Source organism: Hemitrygon akajei, chromosome 31, assembly GCF_048418815.1.
Source record: "Hemitrygon akajei chromosome 31, sHemAka1.3, whole genome shotgun sequence".
Lineage (NCBI taxonomy): Eukaryota > Metazoa > Chordata > Chondrichthyes > Myliobatiformes > Dasyatidae > Hemitrygon > Hemitrygon akajei.
In genome coordinates this window covers 524,743-550,923 of record NC_133154.1, presented here as the reverse complement: position 1 = coordinate 550,923, position 26,181 = coordinate 524,743, and the positions used below count along the sequence as shown (strand labels likewise).

The 26,181-nt window shown below is 53.3% G+C and overlaps 2 protein-coding genes across 2 annotated transcripts in view; one reads left to right on the top strand and one right to left on the bottom strand.

Moving 5' to 3' along the window:
• Positions 1-15,109, bottom strand: part of LOC140719183 (serine/threonine-protein kinase TAO1-B-like) — an 18,688-nt gene extending 3,579 nt beyond the window's left edge. Inside the window, 12 exon segments of the mRNA XM_073033616.1 lie at positions 3,932-4,105; positions 4,393-4,572; positions 5,307-5,372; positions 5,987-6,096; positions 8,166-8,257; positions 9,075-9,188; positions 11,313-11,409; positions 11,979-12,024; positions 12,409-12,510; positions 12,762-12,833; positions 13,215-13,413; positions 15,021-15,109. Of these exon segments, the coding sequence (XP_072889717.1) occupies positions 3,932-4,105; positions 4,393-4,572; positions 5,307-5,372; positions 5,987-6,096; positions 8,166-8,257; positions 9,075-9,188; positions 11,313-11,409; positions 11,979-12,024; positions 12,409-12,510; positions 12,762-12,833; positions 13,215-13,334 (1,173 nt within the window). The 5' untranslated portion in view covers positions 13,335-13,413; positions 15,021-15,109.
• LOC140718985 (POZ (BTB) and AT hook-containing zinc finger 1-like) lies at positions 14,013-26,181 on the top strand. The gene is given in 9 exon segments (XM_073033296.1): positions 14,013-14,098; positions 20,425-20,512; positions 20,684-20,871; positions 22,152-22,389; positions 22,391-22,716; positions 23,237-23,300; positions 23,562-23,733; positions 24,289-24,507; positions 25,042-26,181. Coding segments are annotated over 8 exon segments (1,377 nt in total). The 3' UTR covers positions 24,504-24,507; positions 25,042-26,181.

Sequence of the window (26,181 nt, the reverse complement as noted above, 5' to 3'; positions counted from 1 at the left end):
GGGAGAGTGAATGGGAAGGGGGGGAGAGTGAATGGGAAGGGGGGAGAGTGAATGGGAAGGGGGGGAGAGTGAATGGGAAGGGGGGGAGAGTGAATGGGGAGGGGGGGAGAGTGAATGGGAAGGGGGGAGAGTGGAATGGGGAGGGGGAGAGTGAATGGGAGAGGGGAGACAGTGACTGGGAAGGGGGGAGAGTGAATGGGAAGGGGGGAGAGTGAATGGGAAGGGGGGAGAGTGAATGGGAAGGGGGGAGAGTGAATGGAAGGGGGGAGAGTGAATGGGAAGGGGGGGAGAGTGGAATGGGAAGGGGGGAGAGTGAATGGGAAGGGGGGAGAGTGAATGGGAAGGGGGAAGATGAATGGGAAGGGGGGGAGAGTGAATGGGAAGGGGGGAGAGTGAATGGGAAGGGGGAGAGTGAATGGGAAGGGGGGAGAGTGAATGGGAGAGGGGGAGGAGAGTGATGGGAAGGGGGAGGTGATTGGAAGGGGGGAGAGTGAATGGGAAGGGGGGGGGGGAGGGTGAATGGGAAGGGGGGGGGAGTGAATGGGAAGGGGGGAGAGTGATGGGGAAGGGGGGAGGTGATGGGAAGGGGGTGAGGTGAATGGGAAGGGGGAGGTGAAGGGGAAGGGGGGAGAGTGATGGGGAAGGGGGGAGTGTGATGGGAAGGGGGGGGGGGAGTTGAATGGGAAGGGGGAGAGTGAATGGGAAGGGGGGAGAGTGAATGGAAGGGGGGAGAGTGAATGGGAGAGGGGGGAGAGTGCATGGGAAGGGGGGGTGAGTGGGGGGGGGAGAGTGAAGGGAAGGGGGGTGAGTGAATGGGAAGGGGGGGAGAGTGAATGGGAAGGGGGGGTGAGGAGAATGGGGAAGGGGGAGAGTGAATGGGAAGGGGGGGAGACAGTGAATGGGAAGGGGGGAGAGTGAATGGGAAGGGGGGAGAGTGAATGGGAAGGGGGGAGCAGTGAATGGGAAGGGGGGAGAGTGAATGGGAAGGGGGGAGAGTGAATGGGAAGGGGGGAGAGTGAATGGGAAGGGGGAGAGTGATGGAAGGGGGAGAGTGAATGGGAAGGGGGGAGAGTGAATGGGAAGGGGGAGAGTGAATGGGAAGGGGGGAGAGTGAATGGGAAGGGGGGAGAGTGAATGGGAAGGGGAGAGAGTGAATGGGAAGGGGGGAGAGTGAATGGGAAGGGGGGAGAGGTGAATGGGAAGGGGGAGAGTGAATGGGAAGGGGGAGAGTGAATGGGAAGGGGGGGGAGAGTGATGGGAAGGGGGGAGAGTGAATGGGAAGGGGGGAGAGTGAATGGGAAGGGGGAGAGTGAATGGGAAGGGGGAGAGTGAATGGGAAGGGGGGAGAGTGAATGGGAAGGGGGAGAGTGAATGGGAAGGGGGAGAGTGAATGGGAAGGGGGAGAGTGAATGGGAAGGGGGAGAGTGAATGGGAAGGGGGGGGTGAGAGGAATGGGAAGGGGGAGAGTGAATGGGAAGGGGGAGAGTGAATGGGAAGGGGGGGTGGGTGAATGGGAAGGGGGGAAGGAATGGGAAGGGGGAGAGTGAATGGGAAGGGGGGAGTGAAGGGAAGGGGAGTGGTTGGGAGGGGGGTGATGGGAGGGGGAGTGGGATGGGTAGGGGGAGTGAATGGGAAGGGGAGAGTGAATGGGAAGGGGGAGAGTGAATGGGAAGGGGGGAGTGAATGGGAAGGGGAGAGTGAATGGGTTGGGGGGAGATGGGAAGGGGTGAGGTGAAGGGATGGGGGAGAGTGATGGGAGGGGGTGAGTGATGGGAGGGGGAGGTGGGTTGGTTGGGGGGAGTGATGGGTAGGGGGTGGGTGAGTAGGGGAAGGGGGGGAGAGTGAATGGGAAGGAGGGGGAGTAGGGAATGGGAAGGGGGGAGAGTGAATGGGAAGGGGGAGAGTGAATGGGAAGGGGGGAGAGTGAATGGGAAGGGGGTGGGTGGGGAGTGATGGGAAGGGGGGAGTGGTGAATGGGAGGGGGGAGTGATGGGTTGGGGGTGAGTGACTGGGAAGGGGGAGAGTGATTGGGTTGGGGGAGAGTGAATGGGAAGGGGTGGATGGAGGGGGGTGGATGGGAAGGGGGGAGTGTTGGGAGGGGGGGTGGTGAAGGGGTGGGGTGATGGGAAGGGGGGTGTGATGGGAAGGGGGAGTGTGGGTGGGAGGGGGGAGTGAATGGGAGAGGGGGGAGTGATGGGTTGGGGGGGGGAGTGTGATGGGAAGGGGGGAGGTGAATGGGAAGGGGGGAGGTGAATGGGAAGGGGGGTTGGGTTGTTGGGAGGGGGTGGTGATGGGTAGGGGGGAGAGTGTTGGGAATGGGGGGAGAGTGAATGGGAAGGGGGGGTGAAGGGAAGGGGGGGAGTGAATGGGAAGGGGGGTGGGTGTTGGGGAGGGATGGGAAGGGGGGTGAGTGTTGGGAGGGGGGTGAATGGGAGGGGGATGGGTAGGGATGGGGGAGTGATGGAGAGAGGGGGAGAGTGAATGGAGAGAGGGGGAGACAGTGAATGGGAAGGGGGGAGAGGTGAATGGGAAGGGGGGGAGAGTGAATGGGAAGGGGGGAGAGTGAATGGGAAGGGGGAGAGTGAATGGGAAGGGGGTGAGTGAATGGGAAGGGGGGGAGAGTGAATGGGAAGGGGGAGAGTGAATGGGAGGGGGGAGTGTGAATGGGAAGGGGGGAGAGTGATGGGGAAGGGGGGGGAGTGAATGGGAAGGGGGGAGAGTGTTGGGAAGGGGGGAGAGTGAATGGGAAGGGGGAGAGTGAATGGGAAGGGGGGAGTGAATGGGAAGGGGGAGAGTGATGGGGAAGTGGGGGAGTGAATGGGAAGGGGGGAGAGTGAATGGGGAAGGGGGAGAGTGATGGGGGTAGGGGTGAGAGTGAATGGGAAGGGGGTGAGTGATGGGAAGGGGGAGAGTGTGATTGGGAAGGGGGGAGAGTGAATGGGAAGGGGGAGAGTGAATGGGAAGGGGGAGAGTGAATGGGAAGGGGGAGAGTGAATGGGAAGGGGGAGAGTGAATGGGAAGGGGGAGAGTGAATGGGGAAGGGGGGAGAGTGAATGGGAAGGGGGTGAGGTGAATGGGGAGGGGGAGAGTGATGGGAAGGGGGAGAGTGATGGGAAGGGGGTGAGTGTTGGGTTGGGGGAGGGTGATGGGAAGGGGGAGTGTGATGGGAAGGGGGGTGATGGGGAAGGAGTGAGATGGGAGGTGGGGGAATGGGAGTGGGATGGGGGGGGTGGGAGTGATGGGTTGGGGGTGTGGGGTGAATGGGTTGGGGGGAGAGTGAATGGGAAGGGGGTGAGTGATGGGAAGGGGGTGGGAGTGTGGGATGGGGGGGTGAGGTGATGGGAGGGGAGAGTGATGGGAAGGGGGTGAGTGAATGGGAGGGGGAGAGTGATGGGAAGGGGGGTGAGTGATGGGATGGGGGAGAGTGGATGGGTTGGGGGGTGAGGTGAATGGAAGGGGGGAGGTGAATGGGTAGGGGGTGTGTGAATGGGAGAGTGAGGGAGACAGTGAATGGGAAGGGGGGAGAGTGAATGGGAAGGGGGGAGAGTGAATGGGAAGGGGGGGGAGAGTGATTGGGAAGGGGGGGAGAGTGAATGGGAAGGGGGGGAGTGGATTGGGAAGGGGGGGAGAGTGAATGGGAAGGGGGGGAGAGTGAATGGAGAGAGGGGGAGACAGTGAATGGGATGGGGGGAGAGTGAATGGGAAGGGGGGGAGAGTGAATGGGAAGGGGGAGACAGTGAATGGGAAGGGGGAGGACAGTGAATGGGAAGGGGGGGAGAGTGAATGGGAAGGGGGGTGAGTGAATGGGAAGGGGGGAGAGTGAATGGGAAGGGGGGGAGAGTGAATGGGAAGGGGGGAGACAGTGAATGGGAAGGGGGGAGACAGTGAATGGGAGGGGTTGGAGATGAAATGAGGAGTGAGGCTCACTTACTGTCCGGCACTGGGTGACGACGCTGTCATTGTGCGCTGTGTTCTCGTCTACCCGTAGTCCCCTATCCGAGCTCTGGTCCCAGCCTTCGGTCAGATTGCTGATGCTGCCGTCAACATCAGGGCTGACCCCCATGCTGGTCATCGTGTCCGACTGTCCCGTGCTGGGGTCTGGCTCCTGGGAGGAGCAGAGGAGTAAGCAACATGCTGGGGAGGACACACACACACACATCCCCTGCCTCCCACCCTTCTTGCTTCCTCACCTCTCATCATCCCTCTCTCCTCTCCTTCTGCCTCACAAATCCCCTTCCTTCATCTTCAAAACCCCTGCCCCCATCCCCATCTTCCTCCTTCCCACCATGTAATCCCTCCCTCTCCACCTGCAACACCCTCACTCTCCCCTTTCTTTCCCTCCTTCCCCAGCAGATGTTCCATGCTCACTGAAGGCCAGTTTCCCAGCCCCACCTCGTCCTCCTCATCTTCCTCCTCCTCATCTTCCTCTTCAGGTGTGTCGAGCACTTCCTGGAACAGGAGCTTCTTCAGCCGCCGGTGCTCGGGAGTCTCCATCTCCCTCACTGCAGCCTTGGTTCTCTGTAGCAGCTCCTCAATCACAAAGAGGGGGCGCTCCCTCTCTATGAAGGTGTGCTGCGGGAGAGACAGTGAGACGTGAGAGACTCACACATAAACCCCACCCCCCACCCTGACACCTTCACCATCCATCGGTGGGAAGAGGTTCGAGGTGAGAGCGAGAAGAGGACAGAGCAGACGTGGAAGAGAGGGGGGCAGGGGAGAAGGAATGGAAGGGGAGGGGAACGGTGGAGGAGGAGGTGAAGGAGATGGCGAAGCGGAGGGGGGTGGAGGAGGAAGGGAAGGTGAAGGAGGAGGGGATGGTGGAGAGGAAGGAGGAAGGGAAGGTGGAGGGGAAGGAGGTGGAGAAGGGGATGGTGGAGGTGGAAGGGATGGTGAAGGAGGAGGGGATGGTGAAGGAGGAGGAGGTAAAGGAGATGGAGAAGCGGAGGGGGTGGAGGAGGAAGGGATAGTGGAGGGGAAGGAGGAAGGGAAGGTGGAGGGGAAGGGGATGGAGAAGGAGGAGGGGATGGTGGTGGAGGAGATGGAAGAAAAGGTAAAGGGCGAGGTAGTGGAGGAGGTGGTGAGGTGCTGGAGATGGTGGAGGAGGAGCAGACAGTAAAACTAAGAATGGTGGAGGTGGAGGAGGAGATGGTGAAGAATGTTGAGAATGACGCTAAGGGAATTGAAGATGAGGTGGAGGGAGTGAGGATGAGGCAGAGGGGTTTGGATGGAAACCAGCAGTGAGCAGTGGGGAAATGAGGAGAGAGGAGCAGGAGCTGGAGGGGCTCTGAGGAGTCGAAGTTCCCTACCTTGAGCAGCTGTTCTGAGCTGGGGCGATCCTGAGGGACCTTCTGCAGGCAGGAATCCACGAAGCTCTGAACGGAGCTGACCTGGAACCGGAGCGGAGTGGGAACCAGTCAACGGAAAACCAGGTGTGGATCACAGAGAGGAAGGGAGGGCGGCATTCGCGGAGGAGTGACTGAGTGGGAGTGGGGGAGAGCGATAGGGTGGGGGAGGGGAGAGTAGGAGATGGTGGGAGGAAGGGAAAGAGGGAAGGATGGGGAAGGGGGAGAGAGGGAGGGAGAGCACAAGGGAGTGTATAAGAGATGGGGGTGTGGCAGTGGGTGAGGGAAGCTTTGAGGGAGGGTGTCCCTGATACTGGGATTGCAAGTCAGGAGCCCTGACTGTCAGTAATGTGTCATGTGGGGGGGTGGGGGGTCAGTTGCAGAGGAAATGACTGGGGATGCTGAGAGTAGGGGAGTGAGAAAGGAAGGAAGTAGCAGTTAGGGATGGGGGAATGGGGAGGGAGGATGAGGGTACAGGGGTCTCTCCTCATCAGTGCTCGGACTACAGGCCAGGAGCCTGTCTCTGGACAACATAGTACCAGGGAGGAGGATGCAGGTCAGGTGGAGAGGGTGGGTGGGTGTAGAGGGCAGAGAGTGTGTGAGGGAGGGGGAGAGCAAGGGGAAGGGACAAATAGGGTGGCAACTGGTGTCTCTCCTCACCAGTGGTCAGACTGCAGACGAGGAGCCTGGCTCTGGGCGATGTGGTACAGAGCGCTCATTGCGTTCATGTTAAACAGTGGGGGCTTCTTCTCCGCTGGAAAAGAACAGCAGAAAGTTAGTGTGGGATGGGATGGGATGGGGAGGGTAGGGAGAGGAGAGGGAACAATGAATGGAAATTTGCAAATTACGGAGAGCACGCTAACTGATTGCATCACTGTCTGGTATGGCATGGGGGGGGGGGGGGGGGTGTTACAGCACAGGATCAAAGCTGCAGAGAGATGCAAACTCAGCCAGCTCCTTCATGGCATGACCCTCCCCAGTGTGCAGGTCATCTTCAAGGAGCGATTCCTCAAAAACGTGGCACTCCCACCCACCCAGGACATGCCTTGTTCTCATTGCTACCATGAGGAAGGAGGTATAGAAACCTGAAGGCACTCAGCTACTTCCCCTCTGATTTCTGAATGGACGCTAAACCCACGAACACCACCTCACTACTTTTTTTCCTTTTCTGCACTACTCATCACTTAACTTTTTGACAATACACGTACTCCATTTCCGTTATTACATATTGTATGTATGCCACATTACAACACATTTCGTGACATATGCCAGTGATATTAAACCTGATTCTGGAAATAGGGAAGAGGAGAGGGAGAGGGGGAGAAGGGAGGAGGAAAGGTGGAACAAAGAGGGTTTGGGGGGGCGGGAGAAAAAAGCATCAACAATGCCCGCAATCCCCTACTATCCAGCCCTTCCTCATCTAGGGGTCAGTCCCCTACCTAACTACAGACAAACTCTGCAGTGGAGCAGTGATTCCCAAGTAGACAATATTGCCACCCTGGGGGGTGATGGGAGGTGCTAAGTGGGCAGTGGTGGCAAGGGGCAATTGCTTGGTAGCAAGTGATTATAGGGTAATTTAAGAAAGGAATGCCTTTGTAAGGTTTTGATTCTCAGTGCCTCATAACTGATTACAATGATCACGTAGCCCTCTGTTCTCTCAGTTTGCTCAGAATGCCTTATAGTTGTTGAAAAGCAATGTGACAGTTATGTATTTGGCATATTTTGAGAAATCTGGACTGAGACATTGTGTTATTTCCAGACTCACTACTGCCACTTGCTATGATAGTACAGTAGTAACTAATAAGATTCCTGAACTCTAATCATAAAGTGCAGTTCCTGTGAAGTAGGATATAGCCATCAATGGGCTGAAGTTCAGAATCTGCCTTTTCAAATGATCTTCACCACATTTCTCTGGCCCACGGCCCCACTTTATGCACCTTCAGGCAGAGTCGTTTTTTTGCCTGAGCTATGATGACATCTTAACTTCCCTCTTTATTGATCACAGTGTTTGAGGTTGGACTTAAACAACAGGGTCATTAATCCATAATGAAAATTGCAGAATCGGACCAAACAAAAAAGAAGTGTAGACAGTACAGAGGGAGTATCTGAAATGTGGATTTATATCAGCACCAGGCAACCGACAGCAGCCAATGTGTCTGTTGTGTTTAAAAGTTCCTTCAAACGAGGCAATGAAACCGTCCAGGCTCCTTGAACATTTGAAGAGAATACATTCCGATAAAGCAAACAGGATCTTGGCTTGTGACCTGCCACTTCATGAAAACTTTCACAGACTCAAAACATGTTTGCCAGCACTTCACAACAAACAGCAATGGTTTGTGTGTTTCATACAACATTTCATTGCTCAATGCTAAATCTGGAAAGCTCAATGAAACCCAGAATCAGAATCACTATCACTGGCATGTGTCATGAAATTTGTTAACTTACCACAGCACTACAATGCAATACATGATAATATAGTGAAAGAAGAGTAAGTGAATCAATTACAGTAAGTATATCTATATTAAATAGTTCAATTAAAAATAGTCCAAAAACAGAAATTTTTAAAAAGTGAGGCAGCATTTATGGGTTCAATGTGCATTTAGGAATCAGATGGCAGAGGGGAAGAAGCTGTTCCTGAAATGCTGAGTGTATGTCTTCAGGTTTCTGTACCTCCCAATCACCACCTAAATGCCCCTCCTGATCACCACCCACAGGAAACTCCTCCACCTCTGTCTCAACGTCCCTCCCAATCACCACCCAGATGACACTCCCCCACCCCTGTTTAAGGCCTGGGGGAGGTGATATCAGACAAACGTCACTTACCCAGTTCAATGCAGGTAATGCCCAGAGACCACACATCCACTTTCCCATCATACTGGCCTTCATCCATGGCCAAGATCACCTCCGGGGCCATCCTACCGAAGAGACAGGGTCAGGGGTTTGTGGGGTGGGATCAGGCATCACAGAGCAAAGACCGAGCTCAAGTAGAATGGCAGTATTGTGGGCAGAGTAGAAGCTCACTGAAGGACATGATACGGATCAGTGTGGAAATAAAAGGCCGATGGGAGTTTAATGCAGACAAGGGCGAGGTGTAGCACTTTGAGAGGTCAAATGTAAAGGGACAGGACATGGTTATGGCAGGATCCTTAACTGTTCTGGTCACCCCATTACGGGAAGGGTGTGGGGGCTTTGCAGAGGATGCAGGAGAGATTTGAGCAGAAGGCACGAGCTGTAAGGAGAGGATTTCTCTGAAGCGGTAGAGGCTGAGGGGAGGCCTGACAGATCTTATAGAGATTTCTCAGATTATTAGATTCTCAGAATTTGGAATGGAATTGGTTTATTAAGCCACATATACTGAGATGCAGTGGAAAGCTTGTCTACGTACTGTTCATACAAATCATTACGCAGTGCATTGAGGCAGAGCGAGGGAAAACAATAAGAGAAACCAGAATGAAGTGCTACCGTACAAAGAACGTGCAGGCAGGCCAGAAGATGGAGTGGACAGCTGGCATCTTTAACTCCAGGGTGAAAATGTCTAATACTAAAGTGTATGCATTTAAGGTGAGGGGGTTAATTTCAAAGGAAATGAGGAGGTTGGGGGAAGAGAGCAAGTTTTTTTTGCACAGTGGTGAGTACCTGGAATGTGCTGCCAGGGGTGGTGGTGGAGGCTGTTAAGACACGTGGAAATGGAGAGAGATGGACACTGTAGGCAGAAGCGATAATATTCCTTACCAGTATGGTGTTCCTACAAAGGAGTTGGCAGGAGCAACGATGGACGCCGATCCAAAATCGGCAAGCTTCACCTGTCCTGGTTCAGTCAGAAGAACGTTCCCTGCCTTTACATCTCTAGAGCAAGAGGGAGAGCATCAGTCACACAGCACGAAAACAAATCATTCTGGGCTGGTTCAGACTCCCAGCTGCCCGTGTTTGGCCCATATCCCTCTAAACCTTTCCTATCCACGTACCTGTCCGAGGGTCTTTTTAATGTTGTTAATGTACCTGCCTCAATCACTTCTTCTGGCAGCTCATTCCCTCAGGGCGAAAAAGCTGCCCTTGCATTGCTGTTAAATCTCTCCCCTCTCACCTTAACCCTGTGCTCCCCGGTCATTGATTGCCCAACCCCAGGGAAAAAGACTGCACATTCACCTTATCTGCGCCCCTTGTGGTTTTAAACACCTCTGTAAGGTTACCCCTCAATCTCCTGTACACCAGGGAATAAAATGGCTCAGAAAATCATGATAACCATCTTCACTGTCGATTCCAGTGTCATGTACAAACTTACTAACCACATCTTGTACATTCTTATCCAAACTGTTGATACAGATGACAACAGCAATGGGCTCAGCACTGACTCCTGGGAATCATCACTAGTCACGGACTTCCAGTCTGAGAAACAACCTCCCACCCTCACCCTCTGCTTCCCACCGTCGAGCCAGTTGTTTGTCCAATTACTGTAGAAGGTTGTCATAGATCACAATGGGACATTGATAGGATGCAGAGCTGGGCAGATTGAGTTAGAGATGGAAAAGTGAGAAGTGATTCACTTTGCAAGGTCGAACAAAGGCAGAATACAGGATTAATGTCAGGATTCTTAATAATGTGGATGGACAGGGTTCACATCCATCAATTCTTCAGACTAATCACAAACTGTTGCCAGGATTGTTAGGAAGGTGTATGGCGTATTAACTAATAGTCAGGGGATTGAGTTCAAAAGCCATGAGATAACGTTACAGCTCGATAAAACCAGTCAACCCACACTTGGAGTACTGTGTTCAGTCCGATCATCTCGTTAGAGGAAGGATGTGGAAGCTTTAGGGAGGGTGCAAAGGAGATTGATTTGTTATTCATAGTTTTAGAGATACAACACTGTAACAGCCCCTTCCAGCCCAAAGAACCCAATTTCATCCATGTAAACATTTACCAGAATGCTGTCTGCATTACAGAGCAATTATTAGGAAAGAATGAGTGACCTTGGGCTTTTCTCTTCAGAGTGAAGGAAGATGAGAGGCAACTCGATGCAGATGTATATAGAAATAGAGGTATAGTCCTTGTGCAAGATTCCCAAAAGGTTAACTTGTAGATTGAGTCTGTGGTGAGGAAGGCAAATGCAATGTTGGCATTTATTACAAAAGCACTAGAATACAAAAGCAAGGATGTAATACCAAGGCTTTCTAAGACCTTATAAGTCAGATCACACTTGGTAAGGTGCAGAAGGGATAGAGAGAGAGAGGTGGAGGAGGAAATGGAACAACAGAGGGGAAGGGTGGGAGGACAGAGGGAGGAGAAGAAAAGTATAGGACAGATTGAGGAGAAATTTCTTTAGCCAGAGGGTGAATCTGTGGAATGCTTTGACACAGACGGCCAAATCATTGGCTATATTTAAAAGGTTAACAGGTTCGTGATTAATTATTATGAGGAGAAGGCAGAATGGGGTTGAGAGGGAAAATAAAACAGCCATGATAGAATGGTGGAACAGACTCAATGGGCCAAATGGCCTAATTCTACTCCGTAGTCTTATGGTCTACTAAGATGATAAGAGGCTTAAATTGAGTGGATAGCCAAACTTTTGCCCAGAGTGGAAATGGCTCATTTGAGGGACATAATTTTAAGGAGGGAGGGAGATATGGGGGAGATGCCAGAGGCAGGTCCTTTTACAAAGAGTGACCAGTGTTGGAATGTGTTGCCAGGGGTGGTGGGAGAGGCACAGGTACATTCGGGATATACAAGAGACTCCTAGATAGGTATGTGGATAGAAAGATGGAGGGATGCAGGAGGGAAGAGTTAGATTGATGGTGTAGGTTAAAAGGTCAGCACAATATCGTGGGTTGAAGGGTTTAGACGCTCTCCCTAGGTCAGATCACTCCATGTGATCTGACCTTCCAGAATAGGGAACCTTATCAAAGGCCTTACTGAAGTCCATATGTACAGTACAACATCTATCACCCTGCCCTCATTGAACTTGTAGGTTACCTGTGGATAAGGTTCTGGGAGTGCAGATACGCCAGTCCGTACAGAGCGCCGTGGATAATGGCAGCGATTTCCATCTCTTGCAGCGGCTTCCGGTGCACTGGGAAGCATGAGGCAAGGGTCAGGCCAGGATTGTTGGACCAACCACCGGTGGTGAGGAGTCAGCACAGAGGGCCAAGGTAGGATACCACACACATATCTCCCCACCTCGCATGCACCCTTTCCCCTCTCACTCTGATAATCTCGCTCCCTATCCCGCAATCTGAACACAGTGCAATCTCCACCCCCCTCACACATTTCTACTTCCTGCCATCTCTTGCAAGCTCCCCCCAACCTCCCACATTCCCTCTTGCCATCTCTGGCACCCGAACTCCCTTTTGCCACTTCCCCCACACTCTCTCTCCATCTCTCACCTCCTCCCCTCCCTCCAAGTCATTGGGTATATTTAAAGTGGAAGTTGACAGGTTCTTGATTAATCAGGGTGTCAAATATTACAGAGAGAAAGCAGGAGAATGGGGAGATAAATCAGCCACGACGGAGCAGACTCGATGGGCCAAAAGGCGCGATGATCTTAGCTGTTTTTTGTTGCACCTCTGCACACATGGACTGCCAATAAACTTTGTACAAGCCCCTGGGTGGGGTCAAAGTGAGGTGGGACCACACACTTACCCTCCAGCAGGTCCGACACTGATCCCAGACAGTACTCCATCACCAGCTGTAGGGAGAGGAGCAGGAGGAGGGGGGTAGTTAAGGCAGGAGGAGGTGCAGAGGTGGAGGGGAGGGCGGTGGTGGAGCGGACGTGTTGGGTGAGGGAAGGTAGGGACACGCTGGGCGTTCGTGACGATGGGCTCAGGATGGAGTTTATAGGAGAGGGGTGGGAAAATGGGGGAGGGGAAGGGAGGAGGGGATGGGAGGAGGGGAAACGAGAAGAGGGGGAATGGGGGAAGGGGAGTGGGAGGAGGGGACACAGGGCAGGGGGAGGTGGTGAGGAGGGGAATGGGGAGATGAGACAGGGAGGGGGAATGGGAGGCAAGGATGAGGGGATATTGACTGAGTTCAGGATGAGGGGTGGATATGAGTCAGGGGCTGTATCACCCACCCAGGCAGTGTGCTCCCGGAGGTAGCAGCCCCGGAAGGCGATGGTGTTGGGGTGCTGGAGCAGTCGCAGGAACTTCACCTCCTTCACGATGTCCTGCCACCTCTGTACAGGGGAGAAAGAATGCAGGATGAGGGCAGGCACTCCCACCACATGAACTGAACCCAGTGACAGTCCTGCGACCCAAATACCAACACAATGTGGCCAAACCAGACCTATCCATTCCACCCCAGCACCCCCTCCTTCCCCGATCCCCTACCTCCAACCCTCTACCTTCCTATCCCCCCTCCTTCCCTGTATTCCCTCACCTTGCCCAATCCCTCCCTCTCCCCCCACACCAGCACCCTGATCCATACCTCATTGGACTGCTTCCCACCGTATGACATCTTCTTGATGGCAACAACTTCCCCATTCCTCACGTCCCGCGCCTGTGGAATGGGATAGAGGTGGTCAGTGCAATGGGAGGGGCACTGGATACACCCGGGAAGGAGGAACGGAATTGTTTGCGCACTGGGAGCCCTTAACATGATGGATGTACCAGGCGAAAATGTAGTCTGTACTCGGGGCGGGGGCAAGAGTCTGTATCAGGGGTTGGGTGAACTGTGAAGGGGTCTGTAACCCCAGGGGTGGGGGGGTCATCGGGTTTGTACAATCCTGTGGGGGGGGGGGTCATCAGGTTTGTAAGGGGGGAGGGATATATGACTGGGAGCAGTGAAGGGATGATTGCAGGGTCTGTGACCAGGGTGGGGGGGGGGGGAGGGGGTCTATGACTGGGGAGGGATCTGTAACTAGAGTGAATCACCACTCACGAAGTAGACAGCTCCAAAGCTGCCATGTCCAATCTCACGTAAGTCAGCAAAGAATTCCTCAGGGTCACCGCGGTCGAAGAGACGTCCCGACGTCTCTGTCCTCCTCCCGCCAGGCAGCATGGCTTCGTCCAGGGGTCAGGGGTTGTCTGCGCTCCACCCCTGCCCCCCTCACCCGGCGAAGGAGCAGGGGATGCGACAGCTGTGGGGGGGGGGGAAGAGAAAGGAAAGCATCAGTGTGTGGTGTGTCAGCAAGGGAATGAGGAGAGTGATGAGGAGGGAAGTGGTGAAATGGGACGAGGGGGTTCAAATAGGGAGTGGGGGGGGCACAGAACAACAATGACTTATTACCAAGCACTTTTCATTGATGATGTAGTTCAAAGTGCTTCACAACGGGATAAAGTGCAAACATCAGGGTAAAGACAAAAACGTGTAAGAAGCAAAGTTAAACCAATAGGTTTCGAATTGCCGTTTACATATGACAATTAAGTCTGCATCCCTTATAGTTTTAGGAAAGGAACTCCACAATTTTGGAGCGTATTTCAGAAAAAACTGACTTGCCAATTATCTTTTAAGAAAACAAGAGAAAATCTGCAGACGCTGGAAATCCAAGCAACACACACAAAAAGCTGGAGGAACTCAGCAGGCCGGACAGCGCCTATGGAGAAAGGTCCTGCCGAAGGGTCTTGGCCCAAAACATCAACTGTACTTTTTTTCCAGAGATGCTGCCTGGCCTGCTGAGTTCCTTCAGCTTTTTGCGTGTGTATCTTTTATGAGAGATTGTTTAAATTTAAGAGATCGATGGAAGAAAACCTGAGAATTCAGGCAGGATTACAAAACAAAAGTGACGTTCTCCGGTCCCAGACCATTCAAAGCTTTAAAAACAGGTAAGAGAAATTTAAAATCAATTTCTAAAGGATACAGGAAGCCAATGCAGAGTAGCTAGGAGAGAGTGACATGCTCCCTCATCCTGGTTTTAATTAAAAGTCCAGACACATTGGTGTCCTGAATTAAATATGTTTTATCAGTAGAATGCCAGTGAAAAGTGCATTGCAGTCATCTGATCCTTTCAATATAAAGGCATGAATTAGTTTTTCAGATCATTACGTGACAGCAATGCACGTACTGTAGCTTTCCAACATTTCTTATGTATTGAAATACTGCTCTGGTCACTTCCTTTATGAGGGTTTTTAAATTCAAATCTGAGCCGAGAAAACAACCCAGGATAGTTACCTCTGAGCTAACTTCCCACGTTTATCAACAAGTTTATCTCATTTGACTTTGGGGCCAGCCAGAAGTATTTCAGTTTCATCCTCATTTAGTTTAGTAAATGATTTGTTTATTGCAGCGGTAACAGAAGTAAGAAAAGATAGAGTGCTGTCATTATCAGTCTCGACCGAGATATACAACTGTGTCATCTGCAGAACTATAAAAATGAAGTTTTGCTCTCTAAGGGGAGCATGCAAAAGGAGAAGAGGCGATTTAGGAGAATGCTTTGGTCAATTGTGTCGAAGGAGATCTAGGAGAATTAAAGCTAAGGTCGGTGACAATGTTGGTAAGGACAGTCTCCGCGCTGCTGTTTGCTCTAAAACCTGACTGAAACTTTCCCAGAATATTGTTGAAAATGTCTTTCTCAAGAACCCTGCCCAGGAAGGGAAGATTTGATCACAGGCCAGCAGTTAGCTAGGTGGGAAGGTTCACTCGCTTTCTCACCGACTGCCACCCCGGCCCCGCTTCCTCCCCTCACATTACCGGTCGAACCCTCCTCTCCGCCCTCAACTCAACTTCCCTCCGTTCCTTCGACCTCACCCTCCACCGCCGCCAGTCCCTCCAAGCCGCTTCACTTCCGGTCTATCTACCCCACTTCCTGCGTTCCGTCCATTTACCTTTCCGGCAGACGCACTTCCCGTGTCCGTCCGACCTTCCTGCACCCAACGTCCCTGCTCCGAATTCTCTCTCCGCCTCTCCTCGTTCCTCCAACTCTGTATCCCTCCTTCCCTTTATCTTCTATTTTTTCTTCTCCTATCCCGCTACCTGACCTATCCTTCTCCTCCCTTTATCCTTTCAACTACTCTTGCTTCCCTTTCCCTCCGTCCCGACGCCCATTCTCCTCTCTCTTGCTGTTTGCTCTGTCCACCACTCCATCCATCTGTCTATCTCTTCTGCACCTCCTTCCTCTGACATCCCACCCCTCAATTGCTCTCTCCCTGCCTCCTTTCTCCCACTATCATTCGAACCGTCCGTCATCCTCCTCCTCTACCTTCTCCACTCTCCAGTCTAGAAGTGGGTGATGCTCTCGCTCCCTCTGTCTCTCTCCCTCACCATCTTTGTTTCTCCATTTACCCCCTCTCTCTCTTCATTCCTTTCCTCCCCTCCAACCTCTCCCTATCTCTCCCCCTCTCCTCCCACTCCATCCCCTTTCTCTCTCCCTCCTTCCCCTCTTGCTGTCTCCCCTTCTACATGTAAAAAATTCTTGTGAAGATACTTCAAAAATAAAGAAGTAAAAAGTTTATAGATATCAAAAAAGAATACTATAAAGAGCAGTAAACGATTTAAAAAAACTAAATTAAGTCCTTCCAGGTGAGGCAGCTCTTCATTTGTGAGTCTGTTGGAGTCATCTACTGTATCCAGTGCTCCTGTTGTGGCCTCCTGTATATCAGTGAGATCAGATGTAAATTTGGGGACAGCTTTGCTGAGTACCTACGCTTCATCCACCAGAGGAAGCGGGATCGCCCAGTGGCCACCCATTTTAATTCCACTTCCCATTCCCATTCCAACATGTCAATTCATGGCCTCCTTTACTGCTGTGATGAGGCAACACTCAGGTTGGAGGAGCAACACCTTATATTTCCTGGGTAGCTTCCAACCTAATGGGATGAACATCGATTTCTCGAACTTCCGGTACTGGTACTGGCCCCCCCCCCCCCTCCACCATTCCCCTTCCTCTCTTTATCTGCCCATTCCCTCCCTCTGGTGCTCCTCCCCATTCCTTTTCCTCCATGGCCTTCTGACCTCTCCTATCAGATCCCCCCTCTCCAGCCCTTTATTTCTTTTGCCAATCAACTTACCAGCTCTTTACTTCATCCCTCCCCCTCCCAGTTTCACCTATCACCTACCACCCTGTACTTCTTCCTTCCCTCCTCCCCCACCTTCTTACTCCAACCTCATCGTTTTTCTCCTGTTCTGATGAAGGGTCTTGGCCTGAAACGTCAACTGTTTACTTTTTTTCATAGCTGCTGCCTGGCATTTTGTGTGTGTTGCTTAGATCAAATCACTATTTGGTTGTGACCACCCTTTGCCTTAAACATGGTATCATTTCCCTTAAGTACACTGTCATGCAGTTTTATAAGAAAATTGGCTGGTAGGTTGTTGAAAGCATCTTGGAGAACTTGCTACAGTTCTTCTGCAGACATTGGCTGTCTTGCTTGCTTCTGTCTTGCCAGGTGATCCCAGACAGACATGGTGATGTTGGGATCAGGGCCGTGTAGAGGCCATACCATTTTGAAACCATACAAAAAACCCAGGGTGACTCCGGTATCTTTAAGAGCTCTATCTTAAAGCCTTCTGGGGCAGAGCAGTCCACAGATCCACAACTCTCTCTGTGTGTTTGTATATATACAAACAGATACATACATACTGTCATTTATAGTTTTTGTTATATATTGCTGTACTGCTGCTGCAAAACAACAAATTTCACAATATATTCCAGTGATATAAAACCTCATTCCTATTCTGAATGTGCACAGACTGTTTCCCTGGGGTTGGGCAATCAAGAACCAGAGGACAAATGTTTAAGGTGAGAGGGGAGAGGTTGAATAGGTACCTGAGGGGGAAAATTTTTTATTTTTTATTTCTTTAGAGATGCAGCATGGATTAGGCCATTCTGGCCGAATGAGCCACACTCTCCAGCCACCCGATTTAACCCCAGCCTAATTACAGGACAATTTGCAGTAACCTACTAAACATCTCGCTTTGAACTGTGGGAGGAAACCCACGTGGTCATGGGGAGGACAAACAAATTCCTTAGAGACAGAACCGGAATTGAACCCCAAACTCCAACACACCAAGCTATACTAACTACTGTGCTACCCTGGCATCCCAGAGGGTGGTCCGTGAGGTGTCAGAGGAAGTGGTTGAGGAAAGTACATTTATAACGTTCAAGAGACACTGGGACAGGTCCATGGATAGGAATATTGGGCAAACCTAGACGGATGGGACTGTCTCAGAGGGGAATCTGGGTCGGAATGGACTGGTTGGCCCAAGGTTTCCATGCTGTCTGATGCTGTGACTCGAGGGCTTTGAGAAGAGAGAGGGGGCCAGATCGAATCATATCACATCCTGAAGGGCATGAAGGTGGAGCAGGTGTGTCCACTTGTGGGGCATTCTGGATCAGGGCCGTACAATCACAAAGAAGGCATGCCAGTGGCTAGCTGCCACATTAGGAGCTTGAGGAGATTTGAATGTCACCAAAGTCTACCTGATTCTGATTGTCTTTGTAAAACTCCATTGTATCTCTTTTCTCCTGTAAATGGGCACAAGAAAACGAATCTCAGGGTTGTCTCTGATAATAAACTGAATGTAATATTTGAGTCTCTAGCGAGAGGAATTGACTATGGTCTTCAGGAAGGGAACACACACTAGTCCCTTTCCTGGGTGTCAACATCTCTGAAGATCTATCCTGGGCTCAATCACACCGACGGTATGCCAGTGGCCTTCACGGGTACAACCCTCCCTACTAGTGAGGATACCTCACCAATATCTCTACTCTCAGGAGGCTGAGGTATGTTCCTCACCACAGAAAGCACCCTGTCCAGATACTTCACATCTCAGAACAGACAAAACTCAGCACATGGAATCAAGCGACCGCTCCACAGACTCTGTCTGCACTTCTCTTTGTCTCGGTAAAGCAGCCGGCATTATCAAAGAACCCAGCCACCCCAGACACTCTCTCTTCTTCCCACTCCTATCAGGCAGAAGTACATAGCACTGGGCTCGAGGAGTTATAAGACTATTAAAGAGTCCCCTAGAACACAAAGATGGACTCCTGAACTCACAATCTGCCTTGAGTTAAGGTTTTCTGTCTTTAAAACTGTAGATATTTATACTGGTAAATGAAGCAATGATCCTTTGGACCAAGGTGCACAACACAGTACCTACAGTAAAACTCACACACAACACATTGTAATATTACCACAAACAAATTCACAAATAATAAGGTGCAATTATGATGAGACCTGGGTGGCGGCAGGGAGTTCAGTAGTCTTACGGCTGGGGAGAAGAAGCCGTTTCCCACCCTAACATTCCTTGAACACACACAAAGTCCTGGAGGAACTCAACAGGTCCAGCAGCATGAAGAAATAGTCCATGTTTCAAGTTGAGACCCTTCTTCAGGACTGAGAAGGAAGAGGGAAGACACCAGAATGAAAAGGCAGGGAAGAGGGGAAGGAGGCTAACTGAAGCTGGTGGGTGAAGCCAGGAGGGTGGGAAAGGTCAAGGGCTGCAGAGGAAAGAATCTGATAGGAGAGGAAAGTGGACCATAGAAGAGAGGGAAGGAGGAGGGGTCCCGGGGGAGGTAATAGGGAGGTGAGAAGGGGTAACAGGTCTGAGTGGGGGATAGAAGGGGAGGAAGATGGAAAGGGGAATTTTTTTCCTGGAAGGTGTATTCAATATTCGTACCATCAGGTTGAAGTACCCAGACTTCATAAGGCATTGCTCCTTGACCCTGAGGGTGGCCTTTTCTTGGCATCTCCTGCCTGACAGTAGTGGGTCAAAGCGATTGTTAAGGCCTTGCACCTTATTGTCCTCCTGCACTGCACTCTCTCTGTAACTGTGACACTTTATTCTGCATCATTATTGTTCTGCCTCAGTGCACTGAGTGACAATCTGATCTGTGTGAACAGTGTGCAAGACATTTTTTGCCATATCTCCGTACATGTAATAATAATAAACCAATCTGCCAAATTGCCTCAAGAAGACAGCATCCATCACTAATGACCCCGTCACCCAGGACATGCCCTCTTCCCAATGCTACCGTCAGGGAAGAGGAACAGGAGCCTCAAGGATTCAGGAACAGTTACTCTCCCTGCACCATCTGATTTCTTCATGGTCAGGAACCCATGAACACTACTGGAATTTGTGGCAGTACTGCTGTTGCATACAATCTACTTCATGACACTTGTCAGAGAAAACAAACCAGATTCTAATTTAAACATTGGTGGTGCATGCTGCTCTCAAGTCTAATGTTATTTCAGACAAAAAAAGAAGCCCAATTGACCATTCAGCCTCCCCATTTAACAAAAGATGATTTTTTATTTCAATCGATTCTCCCTGTAATCCGCCCCATAACTCTCTCCTTACCAACAAACCTATCAATCTCAGCCTTAAATGCACCCATGAATTTGGCTCCCACAGCCACTAATGGCAACAAATTCGCCACCCTTCAGCTGAAGAAATTCCTCCCCATCTCCATTCTAAATGGAGGTCCACTGTTCCTGAGACTGTATCATTGATGGAATGGACTGTATCCCATTGTTGTAAGTATCTTCTCCACATCCACTCTGCCCTCGGCTTTTCACGTCTTGGAGGCTTCAATGAGACCTCAACCACACATGTGATATCTGTGGGGGGGAGCTTCACTCTGTGTTTGACCCCGGGAGTGTGTGATGGGGCTGTGTGGAGGGAGTTTCACTCTGTGTCTGACCCTGGGAGTGTGTGATGGGACGGTGTGGAGGGAGATTTGCTCTGTCTGACCCCGGGAGTGTGTGATGGGGCTGTGTGGAGGGAGCTTCACTCTGTGTCTGACCCCGGGAGTGTGTGATGGGGCTGTGTGGAGGGAGCTTCACTCTGTGTTTGACCCCGGGAGTGTGTGATGGGACGGTGTGGAGGGAGATTTGCTCTGTCTGACCCCGGGAGTGTGTGATGGGACGGTGCGGAGGGAGCTTCACACTGTGTCTGACCCTGGGAGTGTGTGATGGGATGGTGTAGATCGAGCCTCACTCTGTCTCTCTCCCCCTTACTCCCCTTGTCCTAAACCTCTCCCTGCTTTTCTTCACCTCTCTCCAGCCCGCTCCTGCCTCTATCTCTGTCCATCCTCCCTCTCTCCCCACTCTCACCTTCCGTCTCCCTACCCCCGGGGGAAGGGGGCGGGGACACCCCGGGTTCAGGGGTCACGCCGCTGCCGCCATGTCGCTGAGCGGCTGCTGTTTGTAAATAGAGGCGTGCGAGAGGACGCAAGCACCCGAGGCCGGGGTCTGGGGCCCAGCCAGGCCCGTGGCTCCCAAGGGGGGGCAGGAGCACTAACAGTAGGAGGAACAACAGCAACCCGGGGCGAAGAACGGCAGGAGAGGCCGGCGCACGCTTGAGGCCCAGGCCACAGGGCCCGAGCCGAGCCTCAGCGCCGAAACCTCTACTGCCGCTGCCGTCCCGGTTCCGGGAGCGCGGAGGACCGGCACCAGGAAAGGCGACCAAGCTAGGAGGTTCCACGGCTGAGGACCGAGGGCCCTAAGAGGATCTACGGAATTCGGGAGGACCGAGGTTCGGAAGCTGGGAGGACTGAGGGTCCTGGAGGACCGGGGACCGGCGGGAGGACTAAAAGCGGGGAAAACCGAGGGGTGGCGGGAGGACTGGCATGGACGCCGCTTGGAGCAGCTTCATCTTCCCGGTGAGACCCAGGGGGGCGGGGTCGGGGCTACGGGAGGGGGAGGGGAGGCCACAGGGGAGGGGAGGGGCGTGACCAAACTATATTTGGGGGAGGGGCTAGAGGTAACGGGCGTGGCCGGAGGGGCGGAGCTCCGTGGGTGGGGGTCTGTTGGGGAATGGGCGTGAATTCGGGGTAAGGGGCGGCGGCTACATGAATGCGGTCAGAGGGAAGGGGCGGGGCTTCTGTGGAGGGCGGGGCTACATGAATGGGGTCACGAGGAAGGGACATTACAGGGAAAGGGCAGGGGTGTGGCTACAGGGAAGAGATGGGGGTGTGGTGTGGGGGTGGGGCTACAGGGAGGGGATGGGGGTGTGAGGGTAGAGGTGAGGCTTTGTGGGAAACCTGCTAGGGTGGGGCAGGACTACTAGTGAGCCTGCAGAAGCGGTTAAGGGGGAAGCTATCTCATGCAGGTGAGGGGTGAGCATAGCTTCCATAGGGCCTGTGCTTAGCCCACCAGCCCATGGGGATTTAAGGAAGGGGGGTGTGACCTGAGTTTTTGGGGCACTGGGCTTGAAGGGATGGGAACTGAGCCATGGGTGATGCTTGACCTCTGTTAGAGGCAGAGCCATTGGTGAGTGGTGGGGCTCAGAGGACAGTGTAATATTGGGTACTGGGATTTTAGGAACTGTATCAGTGCTTGTGGGGCACTGGGATTAGCCTGTTCAAACTTCAGTAGGGCTGTCTATCATAGGAGAAGGGATGAAGGGATGAAAGGTCCAGAGATGAGCGTTTGAGCATTTAGGGTCAAGGGGGCAGCAGGTGAAAGGTTGAGAGGAGGGTGAACAGTAAGTGTAGGATTGAAGTTGGGGGTCAGACATCAGAAGTGAAGGGTTAGGCAGTGACGACAAAGGTAGAGATGTGGAGAGCAGAGAGGATGGTGTCAAGAGCGAGGGTGCAGGGAACAAGGGATAAGATGTGTAGGGTCAATATAAGAGGTTGAAGGAGGTTGAAGGGTTGAGTGGCTAGGGGTCATGTGTCGAGATGAGAAGCTGAGAGGTATGGGGTTTCAGGGGTCAAGAGGTGGGGTGGTCAAGGATTAAGGGGGAAGATCAAGAGGCTGGTGTTGAGAGTTTTGGCTTCTGTTCACAATGGCGGGGTTGAGGAGTGGAGGTGTTGGGGGATGATAAAATGTAAAACTGCCACTCACTCCTCCCTATTGCCTCTTGTATCCCTCACCCCACCCTTCTCCCCAAATCTCTCCCACCCCTTCTCCCGCACATCCCACTTTCTAAACACAATAGCCGACCTCATCTGAAACTCCCACAACCCTTCAGCCTGACTTTCTTCCCATCCTGGGCTCCCCCCCAGAGGAAGGGGCGGGGCCCCCCTCCAGCACCCCCTCCTCCTCCACCCACTACACCGGCTCCGGGACCGGATGATGAGAGGGATGAGGAGGGAAGGGGTGGGACACCAGCGGCAGCCCCTGCACCCCGCACCCGCCCACGGGGTCCTTTCATCTGCCCCCTCTGTGGGAAAGCACTTCAAGAACAGCTATAACCTGAGGCGTCACCAGGGGACCCACCGAGCGGGGGCCAGGAGGGCCCCCACCTCCTCGCCCTCCTCCCCCAGCCCCCCTCCCCGGCCACCCAGGAAGGAGCACAGCTGTGAGCTCTGTGCCAAGGCGTTTCGCGATGTGTACCACCTGAACCGTCATCGCCTCTCGCACTCCGATGAGAAACCCTTCGAGTGCCCCGTCTGCCAGCAGAGGTTCAAACGCAAGGATCGCATGAGCTACCACGTCCGCTCGCACGAGGGCGGCGTTCACCGACCCTATGGCTGCAGCCACTGCGGCAAGGGCTTCTCCAGGTGAGGGGGGAGAGGAGGGGGGCAGAGAGGGAGAGGAGAGGGGAAGATGGGGCAGAGAGGGAAGGGAGTGGAGGGGAGAGGGGAGGGGAAGATGGGGCAGAGAGGGAAGGGAGTGGAGGGGAGGGGAAGATGGGGCAGAGAGGGAAGGGAGTGGAGGGGGAGAGAAGAGGGGAAGGGGAGGAAGTGCGTAAGGGAGGGGAGGGGTGAGAGGGAGTGTGATGGAGAAGAGGAGGGGAAGGTGGATGGAGAGGAGGAGGAGGGAAAGGATGGGAGGTGATGGCAAGGGAGAAAGGTGTGGGAGAGGTACTCTGCCACTGTGACAATTCTCCTGGAGAATCTGAGGTATGGGGGGGTAGCGGAGAATGGGGAGAGGGCGAGGGTGAGGAAAAGGAGAGGCAGAAGTAGATAACAGGATGTGGGGATGGGGCCATGTGGGAGTACTTTAGACATTTACCTCTACTTCTTCCCTCCCCCATCCCCCCCCCCACCCCCCCCCCCCCCACCATCGGCTCTGTTCTAGACCCGACCACCTCAATAGTCACATCCGGCAGGTCCACTCAACAGAGAGACCCTTCAAGTGTCAGGTAGGGTGAAAGCGGTAATGTTGGGGGGGGGTCCAGATGGAGGAATGGTGGGAGGGGGGACATAGAGGAAGGGAAGCTGTGCATAGCTTGAATATGCCATAATCTGACACTCCCCCTCCCCCACCTCTCTGTCCCTCCCTCCCTCTTTCCTCCTCCCCTCTCTCTCACTCACCTCCACCTCCCCCCCCCCCCCCCACTCCCCATGCATCCCCTGTCTCTATCTCACCTCCCCTACCTCTCCTTCCCGCCACCCCTGGACAGACATGTACAGCTGCGTTTGCCACAAAGGACCGTCTCCGTGCCCACATGATCCGACATGAAGAGAAGGTCCCATGTCACGTTTGTGGGAAACTACTGAGTGCGGCCTACATCACCGACCACATGAAGGTTCACAGCGACAGCCCCAATCACACATGTGACATCTGTAACAAAGGTGGGTGTGGAGGGAGCTTCACTCTGAGTCTGACCCCGGGAGTGATGGAACGGTGGGGAGGGAGATTCACTCTGTGTCTGACCCCGGGAGTGATGGGGCGGTGGGGAGGGAGATTCACTCTGTTTCTGACCCCGGGAGTGATGGGGCGGTGGGGAGGGAGATTCACTCTGTTTCTGACCCCGGGAGTGATGGGGCGGTGTGGAGGGAGATTCACTCTGTGTCTGACCCCGGGAGTGTGTGACGGGACGGTGTGGAGGGAGTTTCACTCTGTGTCTGACCCTGGGAGTGTGTGATGGGACAGTGTGGAGGGAGATTCACTCTGTGTCTGACCCCGGGAGTGTGTGATGGGACGGTGTGGAGGGAGTTTCACTGTGTCTGACCCCGGGAGTGTGTGATGGGACGGTGTGGAGGGAGATTCAGTCTGTGTCTGACCCCGGGAGTGATGGGGCGGTGGGGAGGGAGATTCACTCTGTGTCTGACCCCAGGAGTGATGGGGCGGTGGGGAGGGAGATTCACTCTGAGGTCTGAGCTGCCTGCTCTCTTTCGCTGATACAGGATTCACCACGGCTGCCTATCTCAGGCTTCATGCCCGCAAGCATCATGGCATTACGATGATCCAGCCGTACCGACTGGTTTGCGAGCAGTGTGGTGTGTTCTGCCACACCCAGGTCCAACTGAACGGCCACAAGGGCACGCACGTCCGCGCGGCGGAACCGATAGTGGACGATCGCTCCTGCAGTACCGACACACAGGGACCGTTTCTGCACTGACCAGGCACGGAAACTGTCCATCAGCTCCTTGGGGGGTGGGGGCTGAAGGGTAAGGGGTGTTCAGAGAGAGGGGGGATTGAGGGGTGAGGGAGAAAGGGCAAGAGAGGGGGGGAGGAATAGTGGTTAAGGGTTGAGTGGGGAGAGAGGGGGAGGAGGAGAGAGACAGGAAAGAGGGAGGGAGAGATGTGGGTGAGTGGTAGAGGAAGTGAGGTGGATGAGGGAGAGTATGATAGATGAGGAACAGAGACAAGGGGGTAAATGGGGACAGAAATAGAGAAAGATGGGGTAAGAAATGAGGTGAAAAGAGGGAAGGGCAAGAGTGGTGTGTTAAGAGTAGGCAGACAAAAAGGTGGGAGGCAGAGTATGGGGGGGGAGAAAGGGTAGGAAGTGGAGAGAGATGAAAATAGGAGGGAATCAGCCAGGTTTCACTGTCCAGTGACCCTTGGGTTTGAAGGAGAGGTTCTTAATCAGGCGACTCTGCACTCTGCCCTGAACCCCTCTACCCCTCCTTCCCCCCCCCCCCCCCGTGTCTCTACAGGTGAGGCTGTGTCCTGTCTCTCAGTTCCTGCTCTCCATCCTCTGGGACGGGGTTTCTCACTACTGGATCCAGAGACGCTGATCAGACCAAAACCTGAACTCATCGCTGCCCGGACCCTCTGCCCCAGGCAGTACACAGAGAGGGTGGGGGGAGGGAGAGAGAGAGAGAGAGATGGCGGAGGTTTGAGAGAAGAGGTGGAGAGAGTCTGGGAGAAGAGTGAGAGATGGAGGGATTGGGAGACAGAAATTGGGAATGAGTGGAGGGGTTGGGAGAGAGAGAGAGAGACAGGAAAGTGGGAGAGGTGTGAATGGTGGAGGAGATTGTAGAAGAGGGGAGAGAACATGGGGTGCTGATGGGAGAGCATGAGAGGGAGAGAGGGAAAGCGGGGATAGATACTAAGGGTTGGTGAGAGTGCAGAGGGGGAGGTGAGAAGCAGAGTGAGGGAGTAGGTGGTGGTTATGGGGTGGAGGGAGATGGAGGATGGAATTGCGCAGGGAAGCAGTGGGGTGCTGCGCCTGGAGGCGGAGGGCTCTCCATTGTCAAAGAGGGGTTCAGGGAGGTAGAGAAGCATCTGAGGCATTGATGGTTAATGGGGGTGGAGAGAGTTGTGAAAGGGGGGTGTGTGAAGGAAAAAGGTGGAATGTGATGGTATGGGTGGAGAGGAGGAGTGAGCAAGGGTGGGGGAGTGTGTGAATGTGTGGGTGAGATAGAGATGGGTAAGGGGGGAGTGAGGTGAGGAGGAGAATAGGAGAAAGTAGTGGAGTGAGTGGGGTGATCACTCCGTGACGGTTCATCTCTTCCCTTGGTGTCTGGGGAAGGAGGGGCTGGGTGGCTCCCTTGTCCTGGGGTTGGTGGGTCAGACCCCTGTCTCTAACAGGTACGGGGGAAAAGATGGGGTAGTGGAGGGAAGTGGTTCCGAGGGAGATTCCTACTGCGATCGTGCTTTTATTCTGGGGCAGGGGAGGGTGGGATTGCACTATGCACTGGGGGGAGACAGTGGGGTGCAGGAGGGCTTGCACTGTGTGCTGGAGAGGGCAGAGGGGCTCGGGAGGGAGTCGTGTTTCTGCATCATCCCAGTATGGTTCGCCTGGATGTTGCTTCAAAGCTGGGGTATTTTTAAATAAATTCTCTGCTGTTCAA